The 26,711-nt window shown below is 50.6% G+C and overlaps 1 protein-coding gene and 1 long non-coding RNA gene across 12 annotated transcripts in view; both read left to right on the top strand.

The window, feature by feature from the left end:
- The window catches only part of LOC109578038 (liprin-alpha-1-like), a 392,515-nt gene that overhangs the window by 1,299 nt on the left and 364,505 nt on the right, over window positions 1-26,711 (top strand). For 8 of the 11 annotated variants that reach the window (XR_011565626.1, XM_070785522.1, XM_070785529.1 and 5 more), the window contains exons 2-10: window positions 314-409; window positions 880-1,044; window positions 2,144-2,245; window positions 2,468-2,689; window positions 5,993-6,124; window positions 9,925-10,004; window positions 13,698-13,911; window positions 16,528-16,751; window positions 18,543-18,765. Coding sequence is in view for 10 of the 11 variants with exons in the window: in XM_070785522.1 (XP_070641623.1) it covers window positions 314-409; window positions 880-1,044; window positions 2,144-2,245; window positions 2,468-2,689; window positions 5,993-6,124; window positions 9,925-10,004; window positions 13,698-13,911; window positions 16,528-16,751; window positions 18,543-18,765 (1,458 nt within the window). In the remaining variant the exon portion in view is untranslated. The remainder of the gene's footprint in view (window positions 1-313; window positions 410-879; window positions 1,045-2,143; window positions 2,246-2,467; window positions 2,690-5,992; window positions 6,125-9,924; window positions 10,005-13,697; window positions 13,912-16,527; window positions 16,752-18,542; window positions 18,766-26,711) is intronic. The other 3 variants (XM_070785524.1, XM_070785521.1, XM_070785526.1) reach the window with 3 other exon arrangements.
- LOC139182042 (uncharacterized) lies at window positions 24,505-25,516 on the top strand. Its single transcript, XR_011565628.1, has 2 exons — window positions 24,505-25,237; window positions 25,344-25,516. It is a non-coding gene; the product is annotated as an uncharacterized lncRNA (long non-coding RNA).

Genomic DNA, 26,711 nt, shown 5'->3' with positions numbered 1-26,711 from the left:
AAGAATCTCTTTATCCACTTTGTTGTTAGGTTTACGTTTTGGAAAGTTTCTCAAATGTCCCTGGGTCTTGAGAAGGCAGGCTTGGATTCCAGGTTCTCTCCTGCCACGTGCCTGCCAGGTCGAGGTGGAGGCTGAAGGCCACTCTGAGTTGTGGTGGTCTGTGTGGTCTTGGGGTCAGTGGACCCCTCTTCTCTGGAGGGGCATGGAGATCCTTTGTGTGGAGCCTGGAGAGACTTGACAGGGTCAGTCTTCACAGTCTCGCTCTCTTTTTAATTTATGTTTGCATTTAGTTTCTCATTTAACTGTTTTCTAGGAATTTCCAACTCCCGAAGGATATACCTACAGGGAGCAGCTTTGTAAAGCCAAAGAGGAAATCGCTCAGCTGAAAGCTGAAAGAAACAACACCAGGGTCAGTAGGGGGATTCTCACGTGTTGACATTTGCCCCGCGGGGGTCACTGCTGGCCTCCGTGTGCTGTCTTTAAACATTGTCTGATTTTCAAGTCATTTTCCACATCTTCCCACTGAACAGACCAGGGTGGATCAGTTCTGGGTTCTCATACCTTGCTTCAAATTTCTGATGAGAGCTAATGTAATTTTAGTACATATGAGGGGGGAGTTCTCTTAACTTACATTTTTGTCCACGCTACACTTTGTGTGGGATCTTAGTTCTCTGACCAGGGGTTAAAACCCATGATCCTTGAAGAAGTGTGGAGTCTTAACTACTGGACCCCTGGGGAAGTCCACTCTAACTTTCGACTGAACTGGCAGGATTCCAACGTGCCTTAGCATGTTTCCGGCTATAGCGTGAGGCTGAGAGGAGTTATCGGCCCAGAGTTCGAGCATGAGGTTGAAGGTGTTCCTTTGGCCCTGCCCTGCAGCTGCTGCTGGAGCACCTGGAGTGCCTGGTTTCGCGACATATTCCACCCGTCGGGATGACAACAGGCAAGCGGCAGGCGCAGTCCCCAGCCGGCATGAGGAGTGAGGTGGAGGTGCTCAGGGCGCTGAAATGGCTCTTTGAACACCACAAGGCCCTGGACGAGAAGGTACCAGCCATCCGGCCGTCCTGGATTTGTACACTTGCTGCCTTGTTAGGCGGATGATGCACATATTTATGTAACTAGTTGACTTTTGAGCGTCTTGAATTCTTGTATATACTTTTTTTTTCTGTAAGAATTCAGAGTTTTATATGGTTAAAAAGCGTTGCCTGCATACATGCTCAGTCGTGTCCGAATCTTTGCAACCCTGTGGACTGTAGCCCACCATGCTCCTCTCTTCATGGGGCTTCCCAGTCATGAATACTGGAGTGGGTGGCCATCTTCTACTCCAGGGAATCTTCCTGACCCAGGGATCGAACCTGCCCTCGTGCATTGGCAGGCGGATTCTTTACCACTGAGCCACCTGGGAAGCCCCCAGTTAAAAAGTATTAGTTGGCATGAATGTCTCAAGATTTATTATATTCTGTATATCAATTTGCAGTTAAAAACTGGGTAATAATTAATTTAGGAGAACATTTTGTTCTCTCAAACTTAGAATTTAAAGCTGTTAACAAGCAGATTCTCTTGACGTTAAGATCAATGAGAGACATTCAAGGTATTCTGTGACAGTATCCATGTATTAGGGTGAGTATACACTAAGAAGTGTACTAACGTATATACACACATCAACACACAGTGACTCGGCCCCTTTGATTTGAGTTGAGAGCGTGATTACGAGTAGCACTTGAAAGGTGTAGTTTGTTAGAAGAAGAATTAGGTGCCACACATAAAGAGGTAAGTTTGATCAGTCTTTGTGTAATTTCCGTGAAGGGTTTGTCATTTGAATCCTTTCATTTTAAAAAAGAATGAAGGCTGTAGTGGTGGGCATCAGATGTTATTTATCTTTCTGATTGAGGACCCACCCACCAGGGTTATTTTAATGACTAGTAAACTAGACTTGTGGCTCAGAGTTGCAGGATCTCTTAAGTACCCCTTTGTCCAGTAGAAGACAAATTCTGACTCTAATCACCTGGTGGTATTTGGGATGGATAGCATCACCATGTATTTTCTTTTTATGTTGTGTTTTCAGTTTAGAGTTGAGTTTTCCAGGTGGAGTTTTGCTGTCTTTACTTATTTCTTTACTCTGATTCAATTTTTTTGGTTTTAGCAGATGATTCTTTCAGAGGAGAATAACCAGGAAAAGATACTAACGGACAGGGTGCTTGATGTACATCATGAGCAAGAAAACATGCCAAGCGCCAATGGAAAGGCAAGTCCTTGGTCTCGCTCTCTGTCTGGTTCTCGTCTTACCATCCAGTCTGTGCGGGGCTGTTGGGACCTCTCACCGATGCACCATGTAGGTCTGAGTGGCCACGAGGGTCCTGTGAGCTCCCAGAGCGCAGAAGGCAGTTTTGACCTCACAGATTGCCCGGAAGTACTGTGTTCCCTCCCTCCCAAAACCAGGCTGTGTAAGGCTTCCTTTCCCCCTTAGAGACCCTCCGACGGCTCTCTAAGCCACAAGGAAGACATGGTTAAGAAGATGGAGCTCCAGGAAATCATAGAGAGGCAGTTGCGGGAGCAGAGCCAGATGGAGGAGCGCCTGGCAGCCCTCTCTGCCCACGTGAAACATCTGGAGGAGGACCTGGACACGGCCAGGAAGGACCTCCTCAAGTCCAAGAACATGAACAGAAAACTTGAGCAGGACATCCGCGAAGTGAGTGACTGCAGCTGTGTCTGTTGTCCTGAGGTGGAATGTGGGTTTCTTGTTCTCCCGGGGATCTCAGCCTTGGGATGGCTGCGTGAGTAAGAGCAGAGCACTGGACAGACCACAACTGGCTGCCTCCCTGCCTCCGCGTCGAGGTCTCTGGGGTAGAAGAGGCCTGGTCCAGGCGGTCCGTTGGCAGTGGACCAACATGAGGGCAGCCCTGACGCTGTGCCGCACCCTGGGTGTGGACTCCTCATTTCCACAAGTTCTAGGGGGCCCACTGTGTTCCTTTTTTAAAAATTCATTCATCCATTCATTCATTTATTGGCGTATAGTTGCTTTACACTGCTGTGTCAATTTCTGCTGTACAGCAAAGTGAATCAGTCAACTATCTATCTATCTATCTATTTACGTGTCTGTCTCTCTTTTAGATTTCCTGCCCATTTGCTTCACCACAGAGCACTGAGCAGACTTCCCTGTGCTGTACACTAGGTCCTCACTCGTTGACTTTATGTGTAGTATCAGTGCTGTATATATGTCAACCCGAGTCTCCCGGTTCATCCCCGCCCCCCGCCCCCCGCAACTGCCTGTCGAATGTGTTCCTGATGATGCTGAAATTTGCTTCTGATTCACTCAGGCGAGTCTGGTGACACCTGTGGAGCCTGTTCTCTCGGAGAGATGGGAGCATGCTGTGTGGGCTCTGCTGAGGCAGCTTGCCTGGCCATCTTCTCGAGTTTTCTGAGGTTCCGCTCCTTGAAGGGATGTGTGACAGTGATACCGGCGGTCAGACAAGTCGAGTGGTGTTTGCTCACCCTCAGATCCTCAGGCCCGAGCTGTGTAACCATGTGGAATCGTGATGTCTCTGGCGGTCATGTCTGCGGGTGTCCTGATTTATGAGAAACTCCCTAGCGGTCACTGTGAAAACAGAGAGTGCTGGGGACTCAGGCCTCTTCCTGTGAGCCTCGCCTCTCCTCTGTGCACAGACAGACAGCACCCACCCGGCCCACCCCTCTCCCGTGAGACCGTCTCAGAGAGAACCCCTCCAACATGTGGTACAGCAGGTGTACTTGTTTAGTAGCTTGGTGTGAGTAATTCTGTGTGAGAACTCAAAACAGAAATATTTGCACAGGTTTGCATAAGCTATTCACACTACTCTTTGGCAACAGGAGATTAGGTGGCAGAGTTTAATACGTATAGAATTCTAGAAAACGCGTTTTCAAGACCTTTCACTTTTAAAGTTAGGACTTTGCTCTCACATTGGTTACTTAGTGACCAGGGAGGGACCTGAAGTGGATTTTGAAGTGGCGGACAGGAGTTGCACCAGCAGCAAGTTCTGGTCCTGGTTTGAGCGTTTCATCCATGTGGTGTAACTCTGCTTTTGAAGAACTAGGCTTGAGAAGGCTGCTCCCAGTTGTGTACAATTTGACTTCTGTTTCCACTCGTTAATATTCTACTTGAATTCTGAGGAAATTGCATGAGACTTTTCCAACTTTCACTCGAGGAAACGAGCCTCAGAGCTCCCCGTTGGATCTGTTGAAGGTCCCTCCTTGTTCTGGGTCAAGCCCGCCTGTATGGTGTAGCAGACAGAGGTCCTGACTTCATGCCAGATACCTTCCCTCCTGGAATTCTTGGAATAACAGGGTAGTTTAGTATACTTTTCGTTTGCTGTTTGGGTTTATGATGTAGAAAAGAAGCTTGGTAAACCAAGTGGCTGGACAGAACGTTAAGACAGATGGGTGCCAATCGTGACCTTTGGGATAGGCGCATTTTTGCTCACGTCCGAGAAAACTGCCGTGTCTAGGATTTTTATTCTGAGGATGTTAACTTTATGTTTGATTTGAAACTTAGGACGACATCAGTAATAAACTTGAAAATGAAATTGCAAATAAGGATTCTAGGCATCGACAGGTAATGGCTTTTATGAACCGTGTCTGACTTTTATAGTAGTGAATTACTGAGGAAGGAAGGTAAAGATCTTTCCATGTGACTCCCACATTGGAAATCAAGTCCCAGTGTAAAGTTCTTATGACCCTAAAATACTGTGTTCAAAAGTGTGGATGTACATCATGGTAAATCAGCTGTACTGGAAGGAAATACATTTTTAAAAAATTGCGGGTGACTGCAACTTACAGGTTTGAATTATTTGGGACTTGGTTTAACCATTTTGTGGAATTCCATTCCTGACTCTTTTGTTTTACTTGAAGGTGAATCTGTTGGCTTGTTAGAGTTGTTACCGAAAGAGTAGAGAGCAGCAGGGAACTTCACGGCAGCTGGCTGCCTGTTGGGAACTGGGGTCACTGTGACAAAAGGCAGGGTTAGAGCTCCGGTCTGATTAGGGTTTGTACTTCCTGTGGTGTGGTGAGCCTTACTCGCTCCTGTTCCCGAGTGGTCTCAGATAATCAGGACTTAACCAGGAAAACCAAATCTGGCTTCTCCAAAACAAAGTGAGTCAGTCTGGTGCGTGCCAAAGTGTATCATTGTCCCCACCCCAAAAATAAAATACTAGAAAGCCATTGAAAAGTATGATGGGGAATGCTAATTAAAAGCATCACGATATACAAAATAATGGCTGTAAAAGGCAGATCAGAAAATACTATGTACCATATGCTATTGTTTTCTGCGGGTTTTAAAGCATAGCATATTGTTTGTGTACGTACATAGAGGAATACGCACACAGAAAAAGTAAGAAAGCTGCTTAGAAACAAACGCTAACCTCTCAGGAACCTGAGCTTATAGATAGTTTAATTTTTTTCTTTTTTAAAAAAGAATCTGTCTAAATGTTCTACATTGAAAGTTTTTCAGAGTAAGAAGATCTGTTAAAAGAATAATCGTGCATTTACAAATACTAGTTGACTGGCATTTCACCAGGCATGCTCTTATCAGGTCTGTATTTCAGAGGAGATGAAAGCCATATTTTGGCTTACACGCCCGTAGCCATCTGCGGTCGGTAGGGTTCCCTCTAAATGATGATTCTGGTGACGTTTTAAGAAGGGTCTGTAGTGAACCCTTCTTCCCTTAACTTGTCAATAAGAATGAATAAGATTCTACAGATCTTCTTTAATATAGAAGAACTTTTTTTTTTTTTTTTTAAGATGTCCTTGGGGAATGTTTAGGAAAAGCAAATACTCTGGCAGGAGGTGTTCTGCTCACTGAGACCAAGCCCAGGAACACTGAGAGAAAATATACCCTGAGGGAGCTTCCGAAACAGAATGAATCCACTAGACACGTGCATTTAGGTTTTGTCTCAGCTTACTTAAAGCGACAGTGGCTACACCTCTCGGCCTGTGTTGATCCTCTGCTCTCCCTTTGTAGACAGAGGATAAGAACCGCCAGTTGCAGGAGCGCCTGGAGCTGGTAGAGAAGCTGCAGCAGAGACTGCGGAGGGCAGAGACGCTGCCCGAGGTGGAGGCGGAGCAGGCGCAGAGGGTGGCCTCGCTCTCCAAGGTGCTGCTTTGGGTCCCTGGGGGGCGGGCACAGGGAGGGCCTGTTCCCCTGCTCTCCCACCGAGCCCCTGCCCATGCTGCTCAGTCCACACAGGAGCGCAGACATGGGGGTCGTGCTGCCCGTCTGAGATGGGAGCGCTCCCTGAGTGTCAGGCACGCCCCACTTCTGCGTCATCCCTACGTTAATTTCCCTCCAGTTTTGTCCCGAGTTCTGTGTGTCCCTAGGACGCTTCAGCTCCGAGTCACTGCTGCTCAGAGTTCAGTCAGCCACTCAAAGCCTAGCAGGATAGAGACCTAGAAAAATCCCATTCTCGTTTAAGAGATGGCCAAAATAGCTCTGTAATGAACACAGTTTTAAGTTTTATCCATACACTTGTTAAAGAAGTCCCAGCAGGGCATGTGCAGACCCGAGGCCCCACTCCCCACTCGCCGTCCCCAGGAGCCCGCGGGTGAGAGGCCATGTCCTTGGGATGTGGCGCTGCTGGGGGCACCGACCCCATTGCCAGCCAGCCAGCCCACCCTGTCCTTCTGATGGGAAAGGTGTTGCCCTGCGCTGCTGGTGGGCACTGGCTGAACATAGAGAGTCGGGCCGGGTCTGTGCTGACGCGGCTGTCGGAAGCCTTGCCAGGAGCTTAGTGAGTGCCCGAGGGGCCATCACGTCGCGGGAGGCCGCCGGTGTCCGGTGCTCACAGACCCTCCCAGAGCAGGGTCACTAACAGCCGCCAGGGGGCACCCTTCTGCCTGTGATCTTCCTCTCCAGGCTTGGTTTCTCCTCTCCCCTGGCATCTCTGCTGTCCATCCCCAGTCGGCCTTGTAGTCCGACCTTTTGTCTTCCGGAAGCTCTACCACTCAGGAGGCTAAACGGTTCGAACTTCCTTCCCAGCTTAGGAAGGTAGAACGTGTGCCTCGGGTTTGCCGCTGTCTGCTGCTCACGCGGGCTCGCCACAGGCAGTCCGAGGAGGGAGCGCAGCGGCCGTGGGTGTGGGGCCTGGGGCACGGGGAGCACGTCTCCTCTCACGAGCTGGTCACCAGCATCCTCCGTGAGCCATGTGTCACACACGAAGCCGCGCAGGCTGTGTGAGCAGGCATGCGGGAGTGCTCCTGGCGAACCCAGGGCCCGTGGTTCGCACAGAGCATGGCCCGCTTGCCGCCCCTGCGATCACAGCCCGCGTGCTGTCAGGACAGGGTTGTTGTGAGCGGAGCTGACGCTGTTCTTGGCCGACAGGCAGGAGAGAGAGACACAGCAGCATCGAGGATAGGCTGCGCCAGATGGAGGCCCAACTGGAGGCAAAGAACAAGGAGCTGCAGCGGGTGCCTGTGCTGACAGGGAGGCGGCGTCTGGGCAGTAGACGTGGCTTGGGCGGGGGCCAGCACTGCCTTTCTCCACCAGTCCCGTCTCTGGCATCGAGTGTGTGCCTGTGTGGCCCCATCTGCTGATCCGGGCACCCACCTCCTTGGGAGCAGGGCCAGAGGTGGTCGCCCATAGGCAGTGGGTAGGAGCCAGGGCTTCCCCACATTCAAAGAGGCTGCTTGTTGCTCTGACCAGCCAGTCCGGGGAGCTGCTTGGGATACAGGTGGACCTCCCAACTGCCCCTCAGACAAACCTAGGGGTGCCAGCCTGGGGCCCATGAAACTGAAGGCATGGCACCCAGGTGTGGAGCCTGCTTGCCTCGGACGTGGCGCTGGAGTCCCACATGCCAAACCGCTGGTCCAGACACGGTGTATGTGTAGGATGGCTGCCTCTAGACAGGAGAACCGCAGTTGCCCTGCAACAGAAGGCGCATCAGGAAAGGGTGATGGTGGAGGCTCACATCACCGAGTCCTGAGAGAGGTTTCCTGGAAAGGTTGGCCACACGGCAATACAGGCCATCCAGGAAATGGAGTGGGGATCCCGGGTCCAGCCTCACGTGTCAGTACTGTCCCCACCATACCTGTGTTTTTGGGCCTGGACTGCAGAGCCTCACAGGCGAACTTCCAGGGAGCAGTGGTTCTGACTCCCATCGTGAGACCCGCGGTGAGGCGCCCTCCCCGCTTAGGCAGAGAGCTCAATATCTGCCGATCAGGGGTGCACTTCTTACTTTCATAACTGCTGCTCAGAGGCTGTTGAGATCGGGATGCTGTTTATGACTAGACTAAGCCAATTCAAAGTCAACTTTTGTTTTGCTTTAAAAATCTTTGAATGCCGACGCCTTATTGTGGAAGCTGTGACAGGTTTTGTTTCCTTGGGCTCAAAAATCACTGCAGACGGTGACTGCAGCCATGAGATTAAAAAATGCTTGCTCCTTGGAAAGCTACGACAAACATAGACAGCATATTGAAAAGTAAGAGACATCACTTTGCCAACAAACCATATACTCAAACCATATATGACAAACCATATACTCAAAAACTATGGTTTTTCCGGTAGTAACATATGGGTGTGAGAGTTGGACCATAAAGAAGGCTGAGCACTGAAGAATTGATGCTTTCGAATTGTGTTGCTGGAGAAGACTCTGCTTTAACAGAAAATAAACTTTTTAAATGTATTACGATAGAGAATTGCAAACATGCACAAAAGTGGATGGAGTAGTATAATAAATACCCATGACCCGTCCCGTCAATTAGTCTCAGCAATTTCTCATACAGAGCCAATCTCAAATAGATCATTCTTTTGTCTTCTCTCCATTTTTTTTAATACAGTAGGTCCTAAAACAGCTTTTTAAACCTTGAAATTGATGCTCATCTTATAAAACACAGACTTGGCAACTTTGTTATTGCATTTAAAAATTGCTTGAGGTAATTATTTCCAGTTTTTTAATATGAATTTTCATATTGGAAAAGACCCTGATGCTGGGAAAGATTGAAGTCAGGAAGAGAGTGGATGACAGAGGATGAGATGGTTGGATGGCATCACCAACTCAGTGGACATGAGTTTGAGCAGATGCTTAGCAGAAGTCGAGTTCCATTTTCCTTATGGCTAATCCACTGCTATAACACGTATAGCACTTCTGGTTTTGAACACTGAATGTGTTTGCATTATAGATGGATTTAGAGTGTGTGGCTGTTGTGTGTGGTTCAGAATTCTGAGTAGTCCTTTCAGGGATCACCCAAAAGCTCAGACAAAGCGTGAGCCATTCACGTGGACTGTGCTGTGCGTCAGAAAGATAATACGAGCCACCTACACAATCTAAAATTTCCTAAAAACCAACGGGCTACTCGACGTCCTTCTTTCACCATGAGTCTTGAAATCCTCTGTGTGATTTCCACATCGGGCTTTGCACCAGCCTGTCTCACGTGCTCAGGGGCTGCACGAGGCGAGTGACTGCCGTGGCCGACAGCACAGAGCTTCCAGGTTGAGTTGAGTGACTCACAAACTTGGCCCGTTTGACTTGTTTTACCCCATGAGCAAGTGAAGTGGGCTGTAGAGGAATGAATGTGAGGAATGCAGGTGAGCTCCATGGAGACAGTTTAAAGCAGTGAGAGGAGGGAGGGCAATAGAGTGAGTCATGTCCCCCTGACCCGAAACCCCCGCCTGAAGTCTAGCTTCTCTCTACAGACTTCATCGTTGTTAATGGCTTGCCATGTTTCCTCCAGAGAAACCTTTTCTACACCTGAGATGGAACTTCCTCTTCATTATGGTTTATAAGGGTTAATATTGTTCTGAGTGTTTCTATTTGCTAGGGACTCTTAGAGAACATTTTCTCAGAATTACAATGTTGGGAGTTGATACCTACTGATGTAACCTGTTCTGCACATTTTGGTGCAAGTCACTTTACATCCAAAAAGCAAGCGGTGCAGGCTGTGTCATTTGCTGTTTCGTAGGACCAGCTGATTCTAAACCTGGAAACCCTGAGAGCCGAAGTGGACCAGACGAGACCGCGAGGGGCTCCCTTCCACCACAGGTAGGCTGCTCCCCCGGGCAGCTCCCCTCAGCGCTGTCGAGTGTGACAAGGGCCTGTCTGGTGTGTGGACAGTATGACTGGGTGTTGCTCATGGTCGCACCTCAAGGAGCCTGTAGCTTCGTGGCCAGCGAGAGGGAAGAGACAAGCATCGTTCCTTAGGGTCAAACTTGGTACCAGGGAGTGGTGTCACAGGATTGACAACACTCAAAACCACAGGCAGAGGTTTGGAAGTAGGGGGCCGACCAGTTGGTATTTGGGCGTATTCATCTGAGGGGCCTGACAGACTGTGACACTGACGTTTCTGAAGAGTCACAGAAGGTTAATGACCTGTAGTCTTTTGACTGCGGTGGGAGGAATCACCTGGCTTGTGAATGAGGAGAGCAGATTACTGAGCATCCTGATTTTTTCTTCCTCGTTGTTATAGGGGCGGTAATTCTTATTAAGTATTTAAATGTTTCTTTGGCTTCTTCACGGAAAATGGTCACAAGTGAGAGATAAACTTTAGCAAAGGTTATTAAGTGCTTACTGGTGACATTCATTCATCTGTAGGAAATGGACTACTGCTTGAATCCTGACTTAGGAGACAGTTTGGAGCCCATACGCATATTTCTGTGTTTGAGTGCTTAGGGGATCCTCGCAGTCCAGAGCCCCCACCCAGCCTTCTTCTAGAGAAAAGGAGATGTCATTTGAGACAAAGGCAGAGCCAGAAACTGGTCCTGTGTCTGAAACCATGGTGGGTGGAGTTCAAGGAGAGCACGTGCCCTACAGAACAGGAGGGGACGTGGCCGGACTTGGTGGCAGAGCTCCTCCAGGGTGAGGGGCTGGGGCTGTCAGAGGTGGGGAACCCCTGCTCCCAGGGTGGACGAGGTGAGTGTGAGGAGGACTGCGTAGACAGTGGAGGAAGAGGAGGTGGACACGGCCTCCTCCTCTTGGGGGTTTTTGGGTAACGAGGAGGGACCTGGTGCCAGGAACCGAGGCCTGACACAATTGGGGGCTTCAGATGGAGAAGCCTGGGGCCTGGTCACCAGTCCCGTGTGTGTCAGTGAGAGTGAGAGACGAGAAGAGGAAGCAGCCGCGGGGCAGGAGGAGCCGCTGTGCTCTGAAGACAGTGGGCCACAGCGGCCGGTGCGAGGGAGGGGTGTCTCCAGGAGGCAGCTCTGGAGGGGGTCACAGCAGTGACTTAGCAGCACAGGTGGGGCCTCAGAGTGGGGCTTGTGGGCAGTGTGGGCTGGGTGGGGGGCACTGTGCTGCCTCAGGAGGGAGGGAGTGGGGACTGAAAACTGGCTCACAGGCAGGGCAGGCACGGCGTATTTGGTGGGACCTCCCAGAGGAATTGGTCACTGCCGGGGACCAGCCCCAGCTGATCCAGGGTATTCGAAGCGGGGACGGCGTCGGCGAGGATCAGGAAACAACTGCTTAATTAAACGTTAATTAAGGATATAAAGAGTAATAGAATGAGGATAGCTCAGTGAAGAAATTCAGTGGAGAAAAGAGGCTGAAATAAGGATAGCTCAGTGAGGAAATTCAGTGGAGAAAAGAGGCTGAATAATTCAGCCAGAAGGTAAGAGAAAGAACGACATGGTGAGACCAAGTTTCGGTGAACAAGGCCCGCACTTTATTTTTCAAAGTAGTTTTTATACCTTAAGTTATGCATAGAGGATAATGAGGGAAGGGGTAGAGTCTTGCAGCAAGCCAGGCTTTCTTCCTGCAAACTTATCATATGCAAAAGCTTAGGTGATTTGCATCATCTTCTGGCCCAGAGGCCTGTTAACACTTTAAGACCTTCTCTTCAGAAAACTTATTTTTCTCTAAAGGTGATTGGTCAGGAGCCACCCTCCAAAAGCATTAGATAAAGTTGCATTCCTACAGAGCAAAGGTGTGGTGGGCTATAACAAGAAAAAGAATTAACTCAAGGGTCCCAGGTTACAAACATTAAAGCTACTACTTACACCAATTATATTAATCAATACACTGCCAGGGACACAGCAGGTAAGGGATATGGAAACTTAGCAGCAAACATTGGCCCAACAAGTGAAAATCCCTTCACCAATACAATTTCTAATCAATCTTTTAACTACTCAAAAGAATCTGTGTTTAGACAGTTTAGAACATCTCCTGCCTCTCACAGTTGGCAGGCTCTGAACAATCACATGTGGCCGGAAAAACCTATTCAGGCAGGCTAGAGGATTTCCAAAGGAGTTTGTAGGTTGAAACACTGTCACACCCAGGAATTATTAACTGGAGCTGTAAGCTAACTCTTTTTTCAGAGAGGTAGTGGGGGACAGCCCCCCGTAAAGTCAGAGGTGTAGGTGAAAGCACAAAGCAGAAAGTAGGCAGACTCTGGTTTTGGGGGTAGATTGCTCGAGAATTTCCAGGGAGACTCCTGAGGCTTGATCCCGCCTTTGCGTCTGACCTCATGACCTTTGCCAGGGGTGGAGCTCGCTCCCCGCAGGTCAGCCTGTCTCTGAGACCTTCTCCCGGAGGAAAGAGCTTCGGGTGAGGAGGGGGAGAGAGATGGAGGCTGCACCCCGCAAGGGGACTGGGAGGTGATGGTTGGGGGTCGACCCAACCCGGAGGCCTCTGTGGCCCTCAGAGGACCCTCGAGGGTCCCCAGTCCACAGCAGGACTGTGTCGTACCCCCCACTCAGTTCCCAAGTGTGCTCTAGCCCGAGGCCCTTGGGTGGAAGTGGAGCAGAGAAGGGAACAGTTCTGTCAGGAGGGAGGGGAGATGGGAGGGAAGACAGGTGTGGCTCCTGGAGATTCCAGACTTCCATCTCCTGTGCAGCACAGTGTTCACAAAACCGTCGAGCAGAGCAGCGTGTGACCCCGAGCAGGCTGAGCTGGTGGTTGGCCCTGGCCACTCTGCAGACGTATGGGGTGTCCTGTCCTCGGAGGAAGGCCCTGTCTCCTGGGTTTAGGGAATCCTGCACATGGAGGCACCACCTTCGTCCCAGAGACAAGACTGAGCAGAACCCGGGCGGTCCTGCAGTGCAGGCTGCTCACAGTCAAGGCGGGGCTGCCCTGCCTCCCAGCAGGCCCCTGCTGAGTGAGCTCCTGGCACCTGCAGGCCCAGGCCTTAGTGCTCAGGGCCTGAGCATCTGTGCTGGGCCTTGTTCAGCCCAGACTCTGGTGACACGCTCACCTCTGCTTTAATGGGAGACACCAGTGGTGCTCAGCTCCGAGCTGTGGGTCCAAGGCTTTTCTGCTGCGGGTTGTCTGAGGCGCCTTTAAAAACACTGAGAGTGGTGCAGACAGTGTTCCAGGCAGACCAGCGATTGTGATCCACAAACTTCCCGTGAGAGAGGGAGGTCAGAGCAGGCGTGGGCCAAAGGGGAGGTGGGGTGCCAAGGGGAAAGCAGAGCAGGTGCACACCCTGCCCTGGGACCTGAGAGCGGGCTCCGGGGGACCCTGGACGCCCCAACCCCAGACAGCCGATCCTGTCCTAGTCAGCTCCACACCCTCGCGGCAGCACTGCCTTCCCCACATACGGGAGTTTTCCAGCTGCTGGGGATGAGCCCTGAGTGTCTGCAGAGCAGCGGGCGGCCTGTTGCTATTGGAGCCAGGAGGGCAGTGCCCTCCCGGGGGCCCTTTTGCTGTGAAATTGCCGATCTTCCAAATGGACAGGCTTTGGCTCGTCTGACAGAGTGAGCTCTCTTTTCTTCTAACAGCACTCTTCTTCCCCGTGTGTTTCAGCCGACCCCACTTGGGCAGCGCCCCGGACCTCAGGTTCCCTGTGGCGGACCGGCCGGCAGACTCCTTGGGCAACGGGGCGGTGCTGCGGTGCCCCCAGAAAGGCCGGCTGGCAGCGCTGCACGATGAGCCATCCGAGGCAAGGACCCCGCCGCCCCCTTCCCATCCCTGGTGGGCACCTTGTGAGGCACCTGCCCCCTCACACTGTGGTCCTGAGGTGGGTTTGGAACAAAGCGCTGATAGATTGCTTTACGTCTCCCCATTTTCCTTTTTCTGGCTAAGAGTTTACTTTGAAGGCATGCTTTTTTTCCTTAACCAATTTTGATTATTTGTGGCCTACTGTGAGGCCCAGCATGGTACTAATTAGCACAGTTTTGAAATCGTCCTACGAGTAAATGGATACACATATCCATCAGCTTATAGTGAGAAGAATTCTCATTGGGAGTTTAAGTGCCTTTATCTTTTCACCTCATTCATGCCATGTATTTGTTCATACATGTCTGTGTTTTGAGCTTCCACATTCAGTGAGCAGTTAGTTTGGGCCAGACATGGTCAAAAGTAGGACTCCAGCAGTGAATTAAAAACGATGTGTGTCCTTTATCCACTGCTACATAACGAATCATTGCAAAGCTTAGTGACTTCCCAGGGAGCAGCTCACAGTCCCCAGTGCCTGTGCATTGTAGCAGGCGGGCCTGATTCAGGGCCTCCTGAGGGCACAGACACGGGAAGGCCCCCCAAGGCTGGATGGCAGGCTTTCAGACTCACCTGGCTGCTGGGGACAGGCCGAGGTCCCTGCCGTGTGGCTTTCCCATGGCCTGGCTTTCCTCAGAACACCCTCTGAGAGCGAGAGTGCGGGGTTTAGCCCAGGGCCTTTCACACCCTGGTCTTGAGGCCGCACACCTTCACTTCTGTTTGTGAGAGTGAGCTGCCAAGTCCTGCCTCGCTCAGGGGCTGAGCAGGAGTTGCCTCTTCTGCCTCTTGAAGGGAGGAGGATGGAAGAATTTGTGGACCCCTTTTTAAACCCGCGCAGCCTGTTGAACAATAATGAGCAGGGAAAGGAGACCAGAGTGCCTGAGTTGTCCAAGGAGGAGGGGACGATCGTGTGTAAACAGGGTGGCCAGTGAGGTGACACCAGGAGGGTGACCTTGAACCAGAGACCCGGAGGCAGGAAGAGAAGTAGCCACTTGGAGATAGAAAAAGGGTCATGTCAACCAGCGGGGACAAGGGAGAGAGCGGGCCACATCAGGGAGGAGCCTGGGCTCAGGCCTGAGCAGTTCGAGGCCAGAGCCTATTTCCTGAGGTGAGGAGGGCTGCCGGGGCGGGGAGCTAAGAGCCGGGCCTCAGCCCTGTTGAGGTGGATGAGCCCATTGGGTGTTCCAGGGATGTGTCAGGAGAACAGCCGAGTGTTCCGGCCTGAATCCGGGAGAGAACTCATTCAGCTCAGGGTGGACTTGGGGTTGTGGGCGTACAGATGGCATTTAAAGGCATGAGCACGGTAAAGTCACCAGGCGGGTGCCGGTGGAAAGAGATGGGGTGCAAAGGTAGAGCTGTGGGGAACCCTGCATTCCAAGGTTGAGAAGGGGCACAAGGGACTGAGGAATAATCGCAAGGGAAGGCAGGGCCTGGAGCCCAGGGAGAGACGTGCTGGGGGCGGGGCGGGGGGTGGCGTGGGGGAGGGCAAGGAAGGGAGGGGGCTTGGTAACATGGGTTCCTTGAGCCCCCGGGGAATTGCCCTGCAGGGCGGGGCTCACAACCTGCTGGCAGCGAAGTGGAGACCTGGCAGGGAGGGGGACCGTAGAGGCCACTCCCAAGGAGCTTTCAGAGACCCGCAGTGGGCGCTGCAGGGAGCCCTGGAGGAGGAATCTGCTGGTACCCCTTGTGCGATTGGAAGGCGAGAGAAGGGAGAGGACATGCCGACCGGGCTGATGGGGGTGAACCCATAGGCAGCTGGTTCACTGGAGCAGAGGAGGAATGATGGCAGGTGGTCCTGGAGCCAGCGAATGGGGTAGCCCAGCCCTGGGGTGGGGTCCTGATGAAGACAGGAGGCGAGGGCACTGGCCCCAGGGGTAGGGAGCCAACAAGCCAGCACCTCGAGGCTGCCCCTCAGTTCCTTTGAGGTCCTTTCTGGGAAAGAAGGCAGGACCTGGGTGACAGTGTGGCAGGGGGGACGTTTTCCGAGAGAAGGGTGTGAGGTGTGAGAGCGGGAGGGCGGCACGGGGCCCCGCTGGCAGTATCCCATGTGTCTCTGATGACAGAGCCACCCTTGCGGTGCGAGGAGCCATCCCCCAGAACAGCCCAAGGGCCTGTGTCCCGAGAGGAGAGCCACGGAGGGGCTGGCCCTCCCGTCTGCTGGCTGCCCCTGCTTGCACCTCTCTGTGGGTGTTCAGACCAGCCTGGGAAATGGAGGTCTGAGAGCCTGGGAGGACGGCACACTCTGGTGAACTGGTACCAGTGATGACCACTGATTAGGGACCCAGCGGCTGCCGAGCTGAAAGGTTCTTTTTTCTTATTTTGCTCCAGCCTGGCTGATGGAGGCATGGATGTATTTTTGTAATTTTCAGTTTCTGTCTCTGACTCCATCAGCCCACCCTTGTGAATAACCTCATAGGATTGCCTGCCGTCCACGCTGAGACCTGAGTGTCACCAGGCCATCAAGGAACTGCATTCTCCCCCTGCCTGTTTCTTGAGTCCTGTTCGCTTAAGAGATGGCAGTGTCTCATGAGCATGGCGCATTTATCCAGAGTCAGGGCTTCCATGTAAAATTGGGTTCAGTTCCTGATAGACTTGAGCTGCCCTGAATGTTGCTGACAAGACGTGGTCCTCTCGTGCCCAGGTGCAGACCCGAAAGGAGCAGGACTGCGAGCGCACGCAGCAAGCCAGCATGCTGGCCGACGTGGCCCAGGCTTTTGAGAGTGATGAGAGCGTGTCTGACGACGAGGGCGACAGGGTCACCCTCTTCAGCTCAGCCACTCAGCTGTCGCCCAGCAGGCAGGCCAATGCCAAGACTCTGACCGTGATGATGCAGGAGCAGCTGGACATCATCAATGAAGAGATCCGGTGGGTGATCCTGAACTCAGCACCAGAAACTCGGTTTCTCTGAGGAGCTGTCTTCTCCTAGGGATGTCTGAGTGTTCCATAGTAAGAAACCTGACCTCAGGTCTGCTTCAGGAATTTTCAGTTTTGAGATGGCCCTTGATTACAGAGCTCGGTCAGCTGGGGCGTTCTGTCTATGGTGTGGTTTCCGCACTCTGTGGGGGCGGCAGGAGGCGTTGTGGGGTATCCCCCCTCAGCTCTGAGCACCAAGGTGGGTGAGGTGCCGAGGTGGTGTCCCCTGCGGCCCGTGGACCCTCCTGTGTCCCTCAGAGCCCCCCATGTTCTGGTGAGAAGCCACCTGGTGAAAGCTGGGGTTTTGGGGTTGGCAAATTCCCACTCAGATCTGCATTTTCCTTTTTAACTTAATACAGTGTGAAGATTGGCTTGTTGTAAGACAGTGGTCCAAGGACATGTGTTTGAGTTTTTCTCATCTCATCAGTATATTTAAGATGTTTTCTTTAGACACCGTCTTGGCAGTTATAACAATTTTCAAAACAGGATAGAATCAAAAGGCCTGCCTCGTGGTGAGCAGGGGGCCTTGGGTCTGGGTGCAGCCAGGTGGCTGGGAGCCCCGAGGCCTGCCTGGTGCCACACCCACACATCTATGCCCGTGTCCCGAGTCCACATTCAGAGTGGCCGCAGGCCGGTGACCCTGCACAGGACCAGGCAGAGCTGCTGCTCAGACTGTTCTTGCCACGTCAGCCCAGGCCGAGGTGCCCGTTCCTGTAGGCCGAGCGGGATGCTCCGGGGGAAAGGCAGGGGGTGTACGGGACAACCAGCAAACGCAGGTGGTGTCACCTGCCCATTTGACGCCAAGACAGACAGCTTTGTGGGCCGTGTTTGAGCACAGATGAGCTCAGAAAGATGGTCTTTCCGTGTCCCTGCAGGAAGTATGGAATGGTTATAGATTAATATTTTTATTTTTACAGCAAGTTTTCAGGTAAAAGTGATTTTTCCTTATGCGACAAGTTGACTTGATGTAAATGGTCAATTCTGTCCATCAACTTGTTATCAACAGTGAAAAACTTTCCAGATGTATGAGTAGAAGTGAAGCTGGAGAGTTTACTTTCTGTAAGAATCTTGTATTTTAATCTGAAAATCATTTTATTTGCATAATCGTGTATTTAAACTGCTATATAAAAACATCCACCACACATTAGGGGAGAAGAGCAGAAACTGTGAATTCTAGGTTAATGCAGCACATTGACATGAATCCAGAAACTCACACAAAGCTGGTGGAGAACTTCATAAAGTGATGCATTTGTATATATACAACCTTAAAAAAAAAAAAAAAAAAGATCAACTCAGCACTTCATCTGGTCTGGAGACTTGTGTTTAGAAACTGCAGCTTGTTTGTGAATTGCTGTTTTGATTATACAGAGTTCCTGATTCCCAGTGGAAAAGACTTGAGGCACTGACGTGCATGTCTGCCCTGAGAGCAGGGGAGGTAAGGGTTGTAAACTTGAGGTATCTCTTCACAGGAAAGAGAATTGCCACCAGGGCCCCTTCAGAATGTTAGAGTAAATAAGTGAAATCAAGCATGAATGATCAGGGCCAGTTTGGAAGACTCAATGCTAAGTTATTCTAAGTTTGAGAATATTCAAAAGAGGAAACTTAGAACCTTTTGGCTGAGATGTTCATTGAGCAACTGTTTCTGGAATTTGCTAATCATGACACAGAATGCCAGCCCAAATTTATTGTCCAGACAGGTCCCTCTGCTGACAAAGGCAGGTGATGTATTTTATTCTATTTTAGGTTGATCGAAGAAGAGAAGGAGAACACGGAGCAGCGGGCCGAGGAGACTGAGAGCAGGGAGGGCAGGGGGAGCTTAGGCAGCCTCCGTCGTTTTAAATCAGTGAGCTCCCTCAACCTGCTTTCCACCTCCTCGCATGCTGACTCCTGCCCGCCCCTGCCCAAGCCCAGAAGGAGGCAGCACAGCCTGGCGCAGGAGGGAGACCAGCTGGGCATCATGACTCTGGTATGTGTCTGCCTCCTCCCTGCCGCATCCCTCCCCCAGCACGCTGTTTTTTGTTTGTTTTTTGTTTTTTCTCTTTATACCCAGAAGAAAATCAGGTACATTTGCTACGCTCAGAGGTCTAAAAGTTTTTAAACTGCCTAGTCTTTAATCATTCCACAATGGCACAGTGACAAATTAGTCTTGATATTTGGACCACCAACTTAGCACGTCATCATGAACTCAGCCAGAGCCTGCCTCTGTAACGTTGCACCTGGCCTGTGCTGGGCACAGCAGCTGCAGGGAAGTTTCTGTTCTCAGGGAGCAGACAGCTTCATGAAAGTAACCATAGGGAGCTCTCATGGCATGGGAAAGCCGTACAGCACATTCTCCATTGGGGATGCCTGGCTACAGGGTGCAGGGCATGCGGTGGGAACAAAACCAAGAATCTACACTGGTCTGCTTGTTGATGGACCTGGCCATGCGCTCAGTCCAGCTCTGTGTATGAAACCAGGTTAAAAGCCCAGGGCCCCAGGGCCCCAGGGAAGACGTCGGGCTGCCTCACTTTTCCGAGTCTAAAACTGGGATGACGACCTAGGGCTTTTGGTGACAGAGTGTGCGGCTCTAAAGCACATGTTCCAGCTTTCTTGCGTGTTTAGCTTAGGTGTTGTGAGTGTATTGCTGTTTACCCCGTGAAATCATGTGTACAAGATTCTGCTTTGTAACTGGACTTGTATTGTCTCTTTTTTCTGTTACCACCCATTTCATGTTAGCTGCATTGTTAGTCAGCTTGTAATTAAATTAACCGTGAATCATTTTAGCGGCCTGTGAAGTGGTAACTAGTCCACTTTGTGGTCTTTTGACACTGTTTTTATAATTTGCATCATTGGCTAATTAGTTGATATTTAAAATTCTTTGATGATTTCTCTGCGGATTCATGCTTGATTTCTTTCCAAATATTTGGAAAAGAACAATTCTGTATGTTTTCCTTGCTGTTGGAGTTCTCTGACAGTGTGTCTGCTTTCATCACTGGTTTTGATTCCCTCCCTCATCCTGTTGTCTGCTTATTCGTCATGAATCCAGATCCCCCACCAGCCCCCGAGGCTGTAGTTTACCCATCCATCTCTCCTCCCCCGTCCCCTCACTTGCTCTGGTCATAGCCGTGCTGTGGTCCACAGCGTGTGTCCCCTTAGTTGGGTTTGTGCTTTGTCTTCATGTCTCATTAAATGGTGTTTTTCCCCCATAGCAGTAAGTTGAATTGGTGTATCACTATGCAGTTACAGGAGAAGGCAATGGCAACCCACTCCAGTACTCTTGCCTGGAAAATCCCATGGACGGAGGAACCTGGTATGCTGAAGTCCATGGTGTCCCACAGAGTCGGACACGACTGAAGCAACTTAGCAGCAGCAGCACACAGTTATAAGCATAATATATGTAGATGGATCCTAAACTACATATCATGTGTAATTCATAAATGAGATTGTGCTTACATAAAGAAATGATCCTCTTAAGTGTAGAATTAATGGACTTTTAGATATGCAGATGACATCACCCTTAAGGCAGAAAGTGAGAGGAACTAGAAAGCCTCTTGATGAAAGTGAAAGAGGAGAGTGAAAAAGTTGGCTTAAAGCTCGACACGCAGAAAACTAAGATCATGGTATCTGGTCCCATCACTTCATAGGAAATAGATGGGGAAACAGTGTCAGACTTTATTTTTTGGGGCTCCAAAATCACTGCAGATGGTGACTGCAGCCATGAAATTAAAAGGCGCTTACTCCTTGGAAGAAAAGTTACGACCAACATAGATAGCGTATTCAAAAGCAGAGACATTACTTTGCCACCAAAGGTCCATCTAGTCAAGGCTATGGTTTTTCCAGTTGTCATGTATGGATATGAAAGTTGGACTGTGAAGAAAGCTGAGCATCACAGAATTGATGCTTTTGAGCTGTGGTGTTGGAGAAGACTCTTGAGAGTGAGTCCCTTGGACTGCAAGGAGATGCAACCAGTCCATTCTAAAGGAGATCAGTCCTGGGTGTTCATTGGAAGGACTGATGCTAAAGCTGAAACTCCAGCACTTTGGCCACCTCAAGTGAAGAGTTGACGCATTGGAAAAGACTCTCAGGCTGGGAGGAATTGGGGGAAGGAGGAGAAGGGGACGACAGAGGATGAATGGCTGGATGGCATCACCAACTCAGTGGACATGAGTTTGGGTGAACTCCAAGAGTTGGTGATGGACAGAGGGTCCTGGCATGCTGCGATTCATGGGGTCACAAAGAGTCGGACACAACTGAGCAACTGAACTGAACTGACACAATATCCTTTCTATGTTGGTGCTTGTATTTAAGACTGTAAATCTCATCAGCTTTTGCACAGTTAATGTCTCTATTAGACTCGTTAAAAAAGTATCTTCTATTGTTAATAAAATGTAAAAACTGCACCTGCTATTATGCTAGCTTTCATTCTTACATATTTTCACAGGGAACTTGCTTTAATGAATTTATTGTGAGAAGTTTTAAATCAAATTCTGTGTCAGGATTTTACATTAATGTCCAATAGGTGGTTAGATTTGTTCAGTGTTAAAATAGATATTATGGTAACTTCCTCATCAGTTAAATAAATAATTTAAAGTATAACATGTTTTTGATTAAGAGAAACTAACTTTTAGAGAGATTTGGCTGAGAATAGACACCTGTTAAGGCCCTTTGTTGTACAGAATGCTATGCTTTAATAAATCATGATGTTGTAATAGAATGGTATCTTCCTGAGTAATAATTTATAGTGTTTCTCTAAGTAAATCTTGAATAGCTTATTTAACTTCTGTGGTCAAAAAAAAATGTTCTGTTTCCAGTCACATGTTCTCTAAATCTTCATGTCACTTACATGTTTGCCATCATTTTTGCTTTACTGTATTTGCCTCTACGGATTCTTGAAGTTTTAGCTTCAAAGTCGCAATGAATCTGGTTTCTCTTCATTTCTTTGCATGCATCTATCAGCCTAGTGATTTAAGGAAGCAGCATCGAAAGGTAAACTATTTAGTAATTTAGCAGGCCTTTGTTTCTCTGTGAAGTATTGAAGAGTCCTTATCGTTTAACGTGAATGAACACTGTGTAGTTATGTCCTGGTGAATAATTGACGTTTTAATGGAAGTGATGAAACTCACCCACCACTTAAAATGTGCTGATGGTTCTGTTGGAAATAGGTCATTCGTTGGGACAATTGTAACAATTTGCCTTTCTCCCACTTGTTTGCCTTCTGATCATCTCATGCTTGTTTATAATAGACATAGTATTATTTATTATTTCTAAAAATTTCTGTACTTATGTTTTTGGCCATGCTGCACAGCTTATGGGATCTTAGTTCCCCAAGCAGGGATCAGACCAGTGTCCCGGCAGTGAAAGTGCCAAGTCTTAACCTTTGGACCACCATGGAATTTCTGCTTAGTGTTTTCATGTAAGAAATGACTGAATCAGAGCCATAGATGTTAGATTTGCAGGAAGCCAATTTAATGATGGTGGGTAGCAGTGTGCAGGAGACTCTGTGTGCCGGGCACGTGCTTTCCGAGTCTGTCATCTCATCCCCAGGTGAGGTCCAGGCTGCTGCTATCCCCATTCAGCAGACATAGACACTGAGGCTTAGCGAGGCCGGGCACCCTGCCCAGGCTCTCACACCCAGCAGCGTGGTGCGGACTGGTCTGATCAGAGCCTGGACACTTAACCATGGTGCTGTCCAGCCAGCTTTCCTCTAGAGGCTCTCGTGTCCATCACGGCATCCCTGATGGAGGGAGCATCAGGAGGGAGCTCTCTGCCTCTCCCCTCAGGTCACTTGGATGAGCCCCTGTTGTTGGAGTCCAGTGCCCCAAGGGCTGGCCTTCCTTGTCCCTCTCCTGCTCCCAGCCCGCTGACCGAGCACTCCTGGGCCTTCCCGCAGGACTGGGGTGGCGGTACTCCAGTTCAGGCAACTCAGTGCCCGGGAGCCCTTCTGCTGAGCACAGCAGAGCAGCGCTGTCCCCCTGGGTTTGGTCACCTGGGTGTGCCGCTCGCCTGCTCTGTGGCCTGCTTTGCCCTCCTGTTCAGCGAGGACAAGGCACTGCCCTTCCTAGCCACATGTGGCACCAGTGGGGCAGCTCCCATCCTGGGGGAGGGCAGCCAGGCCCAGACCCAGAGGCCTTCCTCAGGAGGAGGCCCAGGAGAAGGGGCTGGCCTGGGCCCTGACTCTGAGGCAGGTGTTTGTCTCCACTGAGTCCATAGTCAACCCAGGTGTGTCACTTCCCTGCTCTGTTCGTTGTTGTTTTCTGATTTTTATAAATGCTTATTTTTACTTGACTTTGAGATTGATCCCTGTTCAGTTCCATGTGGAAAATTTCTAGCCTTTGTAGCCTTCTGTTGTCTGAGGGTTCTTGTTAGAGCTCAGGGGAGGGAGCCCAGTTTATCCAGCTGCTCTTAAATGAGTTCAGCTGTATTTTGCACTAAGTTCCCTTGCTGTCACCAAGCTCCTGTGGGGCTGCACGGGATCAGTATTCCTTACAGAATCCCACCAAAAAGGCACAGGTTAGTTGGTCAAAACAACACACTCATTGTTTATAACAATACATGCCATGCATGTTTCCTAAAACCTCCCCTGGTTTAACCACACACCGAAATGTATCAGTGAGACCTGTTTGGACCCTGCAGGGTTAATCTGTTCCCACACTGTCTTTCCTTTCCTCACACCCAGGACCAGCAGAAACGCTGGGTGTCCAAGAGAGATCATCTTCTTCTTCTTTTTTTTAATTAGTTTATTTTTTAATTGAAAGGTAATTGCTTTACAGAATTTTCTTTTCTGTCAAACCTCAACAGGAATCAGCCATAGGTACCCATATATCTCCTCCTTTTTGAACCTCCCACCGCTCTAGGGTGATACAAGATCATCTCTTAGTGAAGACCTGGGGGCGCCTTATGGAATCCACTGTGAGCGAATGACACTTGAACTGCGTGTAAGTACTTCAGTGGGTAGTCCCCAGTCTGTATGTTACCGAGAAATACGATCCAGGCACATGGTGTTCACGTGGAGGGGTTAGGTACCTTTTCTGTGTTTCTCTTGTTGTCATGGGTTCCAGTAACCTGCATCATCACTCCAAATGATCTTGGATGGTGGCACAAGCTGTGTCTTTTTCTCCTTCAAACAGAAAGGTCTGGACGGCTTTGCTGAGAGGTTTTGTACTCTAGCTGTGGTGCTTCTGAGTAGCATCTGGCGATGAGCACAGTCCTTTCATCAGGGCAGTTCATGCTGTGCAGGATTCACGGTGCCAGCATCGCTCTGCTGTCCTGCCCCGCAGGGCCATCTGGTCGCTGGATTCCAGGGAGGGCTGAGGCCGGCTGCAGGGAGGCTCCTGTCCGGGGTCTCTGCACTCAGTCAGATGCTCTCGGTGCCCCATAGCCCCCCTTTTTTTGAACAAGACAGTCCTTTACGATGGCATTAAGCTATAACAAGGGTTTTTTTGTACTTGGGGGAAAGCATAGCTAATAGATCTTCAAATAAGTTTCTGGTTATAATGTAAAGCCTGTGTGATTGCCTTTTTCAGAACAGTCTATTGTTAGCCAATTTGACACTTACCTCACTCCCTCAGCTGCCAGCTATACAGGAAGAGGTAGGAGATGACAAGACCGCCATCAAATGTGAAACCTCGACCCTCGCCTGGCCACGGTCCCTTCGGCTGGGCCGCCTGCGCACGGGGGCGCTGCGCACAGCCACCCATGAGGACCTCAGGGACGCCCACAAGTAAGCGACCTGTGTGTGCGTCGTCAGTTTCAGGAGCCCTGCGCCTCTTGTCTTGAAAGAGTTGCAAGGATGATTTTAAAGGAATACCACTGAGTTCGGTGCCTGTGTTTAGTGGTGAACTTCAGGTGCTGGGGAAGAAGAGCTCAGTGACCTCAGTGATTTTAGAAAACGTCCATCTCTACAGATTGACTCCTGTGGGAGCTTTCTTCCTGCTCTTGGTAGAGGTCTGCCCGGCCTGGGGCACGTTCCTGACAGTGACGGCCCCGTGCCTCTCGGGTTCGCTCTTGAGGGTCCCTCCCTTTTCTGCAGGGGTCTCCTCTCAGGAGACTCTGTCCCCTCCTGTGACTGACACTGTCCTCGTTCAGAACACTACTTGCTGAGCTCCCATCCTGAGCCAGGCAGCACTCAATGGGGGGCATGTGTGTTCACCTGACCAGCAGCCCTGCACGGTGACCGTCGCTCTCCTGCCACGGCCGGGCACGGTTACCCTGTGGGAGGCGGGGGACCTACCCAGAGCAGGGGAGCTCGTCTTCTCCTGGAGCATCATCACCTGCCGAGCAGCGACCCTAAGGGAGGGTCAGAGCGCCCTCTGCACCAGCTGGCCTGGAGTCAAGCCCTCCTCGCGGGAGAGCTCGAGGCAGAGAATCTCAGCTTCCCGGTGCAGTTGTCTGACGCTGGGAGCCTGCATTGCTCGTGTGGAGTGTGGTCGGTGAAGGAGACTCCAACTGTCAGCTGCGAGGTTGAGGCGCGGGTGCTGCTGGGTGCCCGTTTCTATCAGTAGCTCTTGTGGAGGGGTGTGTGTTTGCACAAGGGTGCCAGTTAAAGGTCGTTTTCTCTCCCCGAAGCTCCACAGGCTCTCAGGACAGCCCCGGGAATAACCCCAGCAGCAGCACCAGCAGCCAGGGCTCGCTGCACAAAGCCCCAAAGAAGAAGGGCATCAAGTCCTCCATCAGCCGCTTGTTTCGCAAGAAGGAAAAGGGCCGGCCTGAACACCCCAGCAAGGAGGCGTTAGGACCAGGTGGGTGCTTCACCGTTCAGAGGGAGGAGGGCCTGCAGGCATCTCCCTTCTGTGTCTCCCCTGTTGTCCCCACGAGGCTCCTGTCAATCATCCTGGGGGTCCTCCTGGGAGCAGGAGTGGAGGAGGCGTCTGTCTTCTCAATGGGTCTGAGATGATCGGCTGAGTTAATGAGTGGATGGTTGGATGGATGGATTGATTAGTGAGTGGTGGATGGATGAACAGATGGCTGGCTGGATGGGTGGATGAACGGAGCATGGAAGGAATAAAGCAGATGATTGTACTCCAGTGCTAGAAACATATTCTACGAAATTGATTGAGTAGGAGCTGGGCGATGATTGTTTCATCCTAACAGTGACATGTGTTTGGAAACGGCCTAAGTGCTCCTCAGTGAGGGGTAAGGTACAATCTGTGGACACCCCACAAGGAACAGCCCGCCCTCCTTCCTGCCACCTTCCCCATCCCCAGGAGCTCATCAGGGGTTCTACCCCATGCCCCCCACCCCACCCGACAGCCACACAGGTCCTCCTGGGGTCCCCTCATCACACAGGGTTATCATCAGGCCCCCATATCACTCAGCTTCCTCTCCTTGAGGACAGCGTATGTTCCTGCCTCTTCAGCCACAAATTTGTTGAGTCTCGTTTGTGCTGGGTGTGGGATTTACAGGGGTAAGTAAAGCAGATGTGGTCTGGAGCACAGTTAAGTGACAAGAGAGAAAAAGGAGCAGATTATTAAATGCTATCCCTATTAGTAGTAAATACAATGCTGAGATGGATGGTGCATTGATTATGTACCAGATGCTGTGTGTGCCCCTTACCAAGCAGGTGCTGCCCCCTCCCGATTTACAGAGGAGGACACAGTGACAGTCACGTGGTTAGGGAGCGGTTAGGGCAGGTTCACACCCACCCAGTGGGACCAGACACTTTGCCGAGCCCTAGCCACCTCTCTCGTGGATGAAACAGGAATGAGATGGCTCTATGGCATGATGATTCAATGGACATGAGTTGGAGCAAACTCCAGGAGATAGTGAAGGACAGGAAAGCCTGGAGTGCTGCAATCCAAGGAGTGACAAGAGTCGGACACAACTGAGCGACTGAACTAAAACCTGAGTGTGTGCTAACCTGTTTCAGTCGTGTCTGACTCTGCGACCCCAGGAACTGTAGCCCACTAGCTCCTCTGTCCATGGGATTCTCCAGGC

This window comes from Bos indicus, unplaced genomic scaffold, assembly GCF_029378745.1.
Source record: "Bos indicus isolate NIAB-ARS_2022 breed Sahiwal x Tharparkar unplaced genomic scaffold, NIAB-ARS_B.indTharparkar_mat_pri_1.0 scaffold_70, whole genome shotgun sequence".
In the NCBI taxonomy this organism is placed as follows: domain Eukaryota; kingdom Metazoa; phylum Chordata; class Mammalia; order Artiodactyla; family Bovidae; genus Bos; species Bos indicus.
The sequence above is the reverse complement of the archived record's forward strand: the minus strand, read 5'-3'. Positions and strand labels throughout refer to the sequence as shown.